Consider the following 9,693-nt stretch of genomic DNA (forward strand, 5'->3'; position numbering starts at 1 on the left):
GATACGGATGAAAAATCGATACTTTCCGAGGGCGGAAAATATCGATATATATCGCCAAATCGATTTATTTATACAGCCCTAGTTCTCGCACACACAAGAGTTAAAGCCTGGATGACGACAGGTGACGATCTGCAGGTGTGCACAATAATTGCCCCTCCAGTGACAGCAGCTCCATGCCTCCATCTTGTGGTGGAACTGAGGAAGTGAAGGAAGATGACAAAAACAACCATACATCATCCAAAGCCCCAGTTCCCAACATTGTTTCATATTTACAGTTCTGAAGACTGACCTTATGCGTTTCTTACTTTTATTTTTTATTTTTGAAATGTTATACTATGTATTGCATGCTCTACCTTGTTGCTTGTTTTGTTTGACTGCTTTAACTACTTGACAGTTAAGGATCTGATGTAATAAATGTTTTAAATGCAACATGTCTTTCTGTGTATTTGTAAGGTCAGTTATTTTTTATTTATTTTTTTGTTCCTTTTCGGAAGTCTCTTGATTTTGTCATTACTACTTAATACGTATTTTACCAAAGCTAAAAGCCAAATATTTCTTCAAGAGTAAATCAGTGTAAATTTAATGTACTGTGGATATGTATGGGTAAGTTATCAAAATAAAGAACAATAATATAAAATTTGAATAATAAAATGTACATTCACAGGGGACAATCAAAACGACTATAAGCAATAACCACATATGTCTCTGACCATAAAAATGGTTTCCTCCAGAAGAAAACTTGTATTTGCTACTCTTTAAAATGGGGAAAAACTAAAAAAAAAAAAAAAAAAAAAAAAAGGGGGCCGGAGTGTGGCGGGTTTTTATAAAACAGGAAATGGCTTCTCACCTAAGCCTGTGTGTATTTAGTCAGTGCAACAATAAAAACGTTTTGAAAAATGGATCTTGACAAATGTGGCTGGACAATATTCTAGGTAATTTGTTTAAAAAATCTTCACAAATTTGCTATAGGGGAAGCAATAAATGTAAAAGCTTTGTATGATCTGTACATGTATGTTACACAGCAGAAAATGATGGGCCAGGTCACTTCTGGTGTAGCATATTTATTTAGTTTAAACTGTGAACAGAAAGCACAGCGGTTATTGTAGCTGCTCCTAATATCTGCTTTAACCTGTTTTCTCAGTAATGACGGACTTCTTCAGCCTGCCAGAGCGTCAACCGCTAAACACAATAATCGAAGAGCGGCACAACAGTAAACACATATACTCACTACTGACGTCACTGTACATCTACTCCAACATAACTTTCATTAACTGAACTCAAACAATACATACATTTAGAAAATATTCTTGCGGCCCTGTTACAGCCGACCAACCGAGCCCACACGAGCGCGGGCCATTAGCATCATTACTTTAGCCTGGTGCTAACTCCGGCTTCACATTCAACTCGACAGTTCAGTTCTGTTGAAGCACTTTTTTTCTGCCAGACGGTACTTATCTTATCAGAAGCTACTAGCATTATAATCTATATATATTATTTATAACTCAGCTTACCTGTGAACAGAAAACACAGCAGTTATTGTAGCTGCTCCTAATATCTGCTATAAGCTGTTTTCTCAGCAATGGTGGACTTCTTCAGCCCGCCAATCAACCGCTGTTGCATAATGCGCTGAGCGCCCTCTGATGACGAAATTCATACACTGTTAGACATAAATTCTAACGCTAGTTTCTGTCTGTAAGTAATCTTTATCATAAAAATAAAATAAGGGGCTACTATTTTTATGCCTTGTTCTCTTTCATAGTGCCACACATACACAAAAGATGACAGCTATTACAAAAGTTCTTTATAATCCATTCCAACAACATTCCTATGAAACAGAACTAAACATCTTAAACTCTCAGGGCCAGTTCAAGAAATGTATCCTACTGCAAAGATTTGTATATTCTCCCACAAATAATAAAAGAAGTTCAAGCAATAAGTTTTATTAATTTTATTACAATTGTATTCAGTTTAATTACAAAAAAAAGTGTATTCTGGCAAATCACATATATACACTTTACAGTACACCAGACAATACTTCACAGCAGTGTTCAAACTATTTACTTCATGGCAGACACTACTCAGATTTTTTCTTTGCACCTCTCTTCCCGCAACACTTGCGAGTGCAAAACAAACAGGATTTCAGAGTCACCCACAAAACTGCGACAAAAACAAAAAGTAAAAAGCCGATAACATCCAGGCTGTGGTACTGAAACCAGTTCAAGTCATGTGCAGCCACCCTTAGATGTGATGCTCCCTTGTGTCTCATTACAAACTCAGACCAGAAAACAGCCAGGTCCAAAGGTTCAACAGGGCGGTCCAGATGTATCTGAGACAGCTCCACAATGCGCTCTTTGTATCTACAGAAAAGACATAATAGTTACAACTGGGTCGTATAACAGTAAGTTTCAGATTAACCTGTGTGTATTACAGACTCTTTAGTAGTGCCACATGGTGGCTAATTGTCAAAACATGTAGTATGTAGCATACAAAGTCATTAGGAAAAGGACAGCACAAATTAAAAAAATTAAACTAGTGTGTTAAAATAATCAGCAAGGGAACTGTGTAATCGAACAAAATTGTAAGTATTTGTGCAGAAAACTCCGTTATGAAATGTCACTGGAATCCACAAAGCAGGACAGCTGAGTACTGTAGACATGCCCACACAGGTCAGGAAGTTTTATCACGCAACAAAGTACAAACAGACAGGATGACTGATTCAGTACCCAATGTTCGGGTAAAAGTATCATACTTTTCTTGAGTTCTCAGTCCTTTACTTTCTTTTAGGCATGAAATATAAAAGTTAATTGTGACTTTGTTTTGAAGAACAAAAGGAAGATTCACTGAATGAATGACTGAAATAAATAAACAAATAAATAAATAAAAGACACATTGAAAAAAGGAGGTAGGACACAGAGAAAGGAAAGGAGTGCTTTATGAAAGCTAAGAAAGGAAGGAAATCAAGGGAGGACACCAGAAAAGATGGAAACAAATAAGAACCAAGCAAGTGAAACATCTAAAAGAAAGAGATGGAGGATGGAAGAATGAACAAACAGCATGACAGAAATGAAGGAAGAACAAAAAGGGCAGAAGAAAGGGGAAAAAAATAAGAAAGAGGGATGTGGAACTGCAATGGCTGACAATTATCTGCTTTAGAAAGCTGTAAGTGGAAACCACCCAATAACCTGTAACACCCAACAGAAGCCAGGTCTTTACATCTCCTGACATTTTGCCCTTGGAAAAATATGAGGATGAATTAACTACTTCCGATATGATACTGGTGTAAAATGTTTGTACTATAAAGTTAAATTTAAACTGTTAAAACATTTTTCATTTGTTTGGGGATTTTCAAAGTCCATTCTCTAATAAGCTGGTGTTGATGACCAGCTATCTTAATCTGCTTTCTGAAAAAAGAGCAAGCTTACTGATGTCTTCTGTTGGACAGATTCAGATTAATTAGGTTCCAGGCAACAAATATCTGCATAAAATGTTGTTCATAAACCATTACTCATTAGTTTTTAGTAAGTTATAGTTGAAGTTTCTTACCCTTTGTCATAGATAACTTTTTTCAGTCCATCTACCAATGTTTCTGTTGTCATGTCAAATATATTGAGCTTCACAGCAACACCACGAGACACCATTCGGTGCACGTTGTCTCGCTGATCTCCAAAGAGTGGAAACATCAACATGGGAACGCCATTACAGATACCTTCATAGACACCATGACTTCCACCATGAGTCATAAAGACTTTAGCTTTGGGGTGAGCTGTAGAGAAAAAGAAACGCATTTAGTTCAACTTGTCCCCAAGTACAATACCATGAGATGTTTTTTCATGAATCCATGTGTCATTAAACACACCTAGAAGATCGTTTTGAGGTAACCATTTCATAAGTTTGACGTTCTTGGGTACATCTTTGGGTATTTCACCTGTGTACCTCCAAATCACCTGCAATAAGAATCAGACCATCATTAGCACATGCAAACTGCTTCGGTAATGAATGATCAGTTTGGCACGTGGACAACAAAGCAGAGAACAAAGTCCATCAGTTCAACTGGATTCAGTCTGTAGTTTATGCGCAGTGGGTTGAAAAAGGGCAATGTGCTTATTTTTTTCTCTTGTAATCATAAAACTTATCAGTCTCTTTCTAAAGAATAAAAAAAGCTGCCATATAAAACTCATTGATTGGGAATGAACTTTAAAGTGTACATAGATCAAACCAATGAAAATTGATAGGAACCCAGTATTATTTACCCTCTGAGGAATTTGTCGGAAGGCATCAAAGAACTGCTTGGCTTTAGCTTCAGGCATGTCGGACACCATTGAGCCCAGTGTAAAGACAATGAAGCCATCGTCTCCTGAAGCATCCACAAATTCCTTCAGCTCCTGCAAAAATGTTGGAAAAGACAAAAACTAACTGCAAGAAAACTAAAGGAAAAGCAAAATCCAGTGTAAATACATTGCATGTGTAAAAACTGCATCTATCTTAATAATATCGTAATAGAATTTACCTCATTAACATTGTTTGCAACTACATAAAGCCATTTAATTCTTCAAGCATAACCGTCTCTGTGCCTATACAAACAAACCTATTGTTTTTGCAAATTACTTGATCCCTGTTGACAAAGCAGGGCCCCACACCTGCTTTCCAAGAACTTTTTTGAACAAAGCCCAGAAATCTGGATTACATTGCTCTCAAAGTGTAGTGCACAAGAAGGTAAACTCATTCTACCACAAACAATTCTTGAAACGATGAACCATATCTGCTGACTTTCATCATGTGTTTCATGCTTTCTGTGACACTTCATTTTTGATCATTTCCCAGGAAATAGTAAATTATACAAAAGTTTATGCAGATTCAAACATTTTTTATGACGATCTCCATAGCTCATAAAAAGAGTTAATAAGGAAAAACACTGAAATTAAAATTTTGGTCTTCAAAATTTCACAATTTTGACTTCCTTAAACTCAAAGATGGTGTTGAACAAATCTGCCTTAAGTGAATCCAGATGGGACACACTCTTTATTTTTTCTCTACACATAAATCGTCATACTCACAGCTGGAAGAGGAGCCGTCTTTGCACAGTTGATCCCACCTATTAGAACCATGTTTGGCATGAGAGGTTTGGGCCAGTCAAAAACAAAGTCATATCTGAGGAGCCAGATAGCTCCTTCACTTATTAGTTCTTTGTACGACATGCCATCTTGGATGCGCTTGCTAACCAGCTCATCAAAGTGTTGGTACAAGACCGTGCAGAGGTACGACTCCATAAAAGACATCATCATGTTTTTAACCCTCTCTGGGAAGGTCATACGGTCTGTGTTACCAGAGAAAAACTTAGGAACGTAGGAAACAGGAGAGGGACACTTGTTAGCTTTAATATCCAGGTCACAGGGAAGCCCACGCAGAAAGTACACTGCAGGAATGGAAAAAATACGAGCTAAAATAGAACCACAGGGAAGGAAGGGGTCTGTAAGCACCATATCAAATCCCTCTCTCCCAAGTTTAGTCATCAAAGGCTCATTGTCCAGTAAAGCCTCACAGCCCACAGACTGTAGAGATGTAAACTTCACCAAACGGTTCACATTCACAAATAGATCTGCTAATCCTGGCTGCTGGTCAAACAGTCCTTCCCTGAGCTTGTTGAAGTTCTTATCCAGTTCAGCTTGAGTATACGGCACTTTGTAGACCTCCGTCTTGTAGCTGTCAGAACTTTGGATCAACAGGCTGCTTTCAGGCACCAGCACCGTGACCTCGTGGCCTCTGCGGCCGAGCTCCTTCACCAGAATCTTCATGCTGAGCCAGTGGCTGCCATCCACGGGCATAACCAGCACCTTCTCCCCCTGAACGGGCCCCAGACGAAGGCAGCATAGCCAAGCCAGCAGCCCCGTCAGAGGACACCACACCCTGCTTCTCATTGCCTCCTCGCTGCGCTGCAAGCTGAGCTTTGTGTGGGAGCCGGTGCTGCCTGTTGTTGAGGGTTGGCTTTCTGAGTCGGAGTGAGTGTGTGTGTGTCTAAATTCTGTAGGAAGTGCGGGCTGCATTTTAAGTCAGAGTGTTATGTAATAACAGGAAGACAGAGCAGATTCCCAACGCTTTGCGTGGAAAGCGTCAGCACTCAGTATGTCCTCAGTTAATCATTGTTTTACATGACTTTGCTGTTCACTTTGAAAGTCTTCCTATATCCCTTTAATTAAGCCCATTAAGATGTTTTTTTTTTGTTTTTTGCATGATTTTCTGCTGCATGTGTGGTGAAAGGCTATGAAATTAATATGTATTATAACTTGCAAGTCATCGCGTGACTGCATGTACTGACTGTAGATCTGAGCAAAGTCCTCTCTGTTTACTTTACATGTTCCCTCCCTCTGGAAAACAGACAAACTCGTGCCTCACAGGCTTTGTAGAAAGAGGTGGCGTGCAAAGCCTGTTGTAATAGGAAACCAACTCCCCTGTGTAAAGAGGAAGTTGATACTATCAAACCAGTAATTCCTGAGATTAGCATTGGTTGCAACTTGTTTTAGTCCACTAAACTGATTTATGTAAGTAACTGATAAATTTTTTAAAGGTGTCCAAAACTCAATCGAATACTAAAAGAGAAAATCTTTGAGTTCTGTTTTTGCGTGTTCATTTCCCTTAATGTCAAAAGTAAGCAGATCTGTTGTGCAAAATATCTTAATATATAATCTAAAGACAAAGCAGGAAGTAGTTCTGCGAATGAACCCTGTGAGAGTTCATTCTTTTACCCCTGCCACCTGCATGAAATTTTTTGGCAGCTGAGCCGATCCTTTTGGGACAGTTTGTACTTTTGAGCGGGACAGACAACTTCTGTTTAAAACTAAGCAAAGCAGTCCATGCAAACTGTACCTTCATCATCAGTTAGTCTTTTCTCCAGTGTTCATATGGTTTCCGTATGTGAGGAATCTCCAAAAGATTAATGTCATGCTGGTTCAAATATATTTGCTAAGATATAAAAATACCAATACAGTGTCATGACTTTTTTTTAATCCTTTCATGGAAACAATGCAATTATTGGACATTAACATTCATTTGTTGCTTTCATTTTTTACTGTAAAATTTCTGTTTTCTGACAGGCAATAGATATCTGTCTATATGATCAACAAATAGATTGTAGTGTTTTCGTCAATGTTGTAGTCTTTCTGTTAATGGTGTAGTGCTTTCGTAATTTGTAATTGTGCTTTGTTAATGTTGTAGTGGTCTACGCACCTCAGGGCTGCTGTAGTCCTGACCTCTGAAAACACTGATAACTCGTAGGTGTGGACTGGATTTCTGCGATTTACACACAAAACACAATCATGCAGCCACTGGACTGAACTTTGCCTATAGTATTGCAAGAGTTAACAGACGCTACCAGCCCTTCTTTTGTTCCTTACTTGAATGTCCTTTCAGTGCAAACAGTCAGTATTATAAAGTGTAGCTGTGTGAACTCAGCCCCACTGTCCTGACCTCAGAAAACACTGATAACTAGGTGTGGACTGGATTTCTGCGATTTACACACAAAACACAATCATGCAGCCACTGGACTGAACTTTGCCTATAGTATTGCAAGAGTCAACTATCAAGTACAAAGTGAATAAATATGATACAAATAATCAAGGATATGATATAATTTAAGTGAATATGTATGGAACCTCTGTAGAAAAGTCTGTGGCTCTTTCCACCTGCATGTACCCTGTGGTGGTTGGTTTGAGAGCCTCTTATTAGACGTACTACATCTGTTATGAAATTTGGAAATCGGTGACAAGAGAAATTCAGGCTTCTTACTGAAATATGCCATGGTGCCGTGTAGCAAGTTCACGTGATGAAATGTGCTGGAAAGTTCCATCTGCAGCTATAAACACTGCAGGGATGAGAAATTGTTGAAAACCTTATGCAACGTTTTAGTTAGAAAAATATGAGGCTATTGCTGTATGATCGTCGTCATTCTGAAGCCAAGTCGGATTAAAGAAACATGAAGAAAAACCACAGAACTGTCAAATGTAGTGTCAATATACAGATTCTGCCACATGATGGCGCCAAACAGCAACAAAGCAGAAATTCTCAATTTTTAAAATTTTCTCTTTCTTTTTGGTTTAGAACCATTTTGCTGAGCTTTACAAATGCATATAAGGAATAAGCCAAGAAACTTCGTGATGTGAAACCATTTGTTAGGGTCTTTGAGTTTGCTCTGCTGGCTGAGGTCGAGCTCGTGTGAAAGGTTGAGTCAGCCTGACCTGTAAAGTCTGATCATATTCATGCGCAGTGATACTTATATCAGCAGTTCTGCAAAGATAGATAATCAAATTTATTAGCTTAAAGATTGTTGCACTTTAGTTATATTAAAGAGTGATAAGACAATGTGTCAAAAGTAACTTTGTGTACTTTAAACCTTTATTCCCTCGAACAGGTTATTTGTCAGATTAAATGTGAGTGAGTGATAAATTGACACTTGTATGGTATTATCATATTGTGCTGGCCTTTGATCGTCTTATCACTGTTTCCACAATAGATCTGGGTCAGTTAGTGCAGAGTGAAAGAAGATTTACTAGATATTTATAGATCTGAACACTGAAATTGTTTTAATTTTGCAGTTTTATACTATGTATTGCATGCTCTACCTTCATGCTTGTTTTGTTTGACTGCTTTAACTACTTGATAGTTAAGGCTCTGATGCAATAAATGAAATGTTTAAAATACATCCTGTCTTCCTGTGTATTTATAGGGTCAGTTATTTTTATTATTATTTTTTGTGTGCCTGCCTGGAGATCATTTGTTTTTTGATTAATACTTCTTAGTTTAGTCTTTATCAAAGCTAAAAGACAGATAAGACATTATCTTTCCTAACATAAATTTATTTTGCAATAACTATTTTTTTGGAGAGTAAATCAGTGTAAATCCAATGCACAGTGGTTATGAACAGGTGGTTACATATCAAACTCAAGGAAAATAAAATTTGAAAAAAAAAAAGGACATCTGTTGACAAAAAACTATCAGCAATGAACACCATAAATGTGGCATTTATGAAAGAGTGACAAGAGGAAAGGTTTTTGCTAAAATGCTTTGTACCAAAAAACATTTAACATTAACCTGAACTCCCAAATCCTATGGGGGTAAAAGCAGCAGTGACAGCATCATGCTGTGGGAATGAGGTGAGGCAAGGAAGTTGATCAGAGTTGCTGGGACAGTAGATGGAGCTCATACAGGGGAAACCATGAAAACCTTAAAACCTTTTAAACTGAAGTTCAGAGACACTCTCAAAACAATCACACACACCTCAACTAGTCAGCAAATACAACCCATCACAAGTTATACTTGTAAAGTAAAACGCTCAAGAGTTATAATTTTGGATCCTGTGTATAAATCAGTTTTTAATTACACACTTGCTGTAAATGTTTCTGCATGCTGTATATACAGTAACTTATAGCAAAGTTAAAAGTAACTTGAAAATAGCATGCTTTTCATTAAGCTCACATTTCGTCATTAACGATGTTCTTAATGTTTGATGTCCTGTTCTAATCTACAGTGTCATGTTTTCATTAACTTCAGTGGAAAATCTTCAGAAATAATGGAAATGCAAGTCTGTGTGAAGTTACTCTATGGAACATGTTTCACTTTGTAAAAAAAAAAAACTTCAATAATCCATTTATTTACCCTGTATAGAGTTCATATCTGTTGTGTGGTTGTAACCACACGGTGGAG

General features: G+C 37.7%; 1 protein-coding gene across 2 annotated transcripts in view; it reads right to left on the minus strand.

The window, feature by feature from the left end:
* LOC106959622 (UDP-glucuronosyltransferase) overlaps window positions 1–6,056 on the minus strand; it is a 19,889-nt gene extending 13,833 nt beyond the window's left edge. Inside the window, exons 1-5 of one of the 2 annotated variants that reach the window (XM_015052328.1) lie at window positions 5,055–6,056; window positions 4,251–4,382; window positions 3,857–3,944; window positions 3,544–3,763; window positions 1,925–2,357 (exon numbers count right to left, since the gene is read on the minus strand). In XM_015052328.1, coding sequence (XP_014907814.1) covers window positions 2,075–2,357; window positions 3,544–3,763; window positions 3,857–3,944; window positions 4,251–4,382; window positions 5,055–6,041 — 1,710 coding nt within the window. In that variant the 5' untranslated portion in view covers window positions 6,042–6,056 and the 3' untranslated portion in view covers window positions 1,925–2,074. Of the gene's footprint in view, window positions 1–1,924; window positions 2,358–3,543; window positions 3,764–3,856; window positions 3,945–4,250; window positions 4,383–5,054 lie in introns of those variants that run through there. The other variant, XM_015052329.1, reaches the window with a different exon arrangement.
* Between the last annotated feature and the right edge of the window lie 3,637 nt (window positions 6,057–9,693).

This window comes from Poecilia latipinna, unplaced genomic scaffold, assembly GCF_001443285.1.
Source record: "Poecilia latipinna isolate Pla-1442-1.1 unplaced genomic scaffold, P_latipinna-1.0 Scaffold1102, whole genome shotgun sequence".
Taxonomy (NCBI): Eukaryota; Metazoa; Chordata; class Actinopteri; order Cyprinodontiformes; family Poeciliidae; genus Poecilia; species Poecilia latipinna.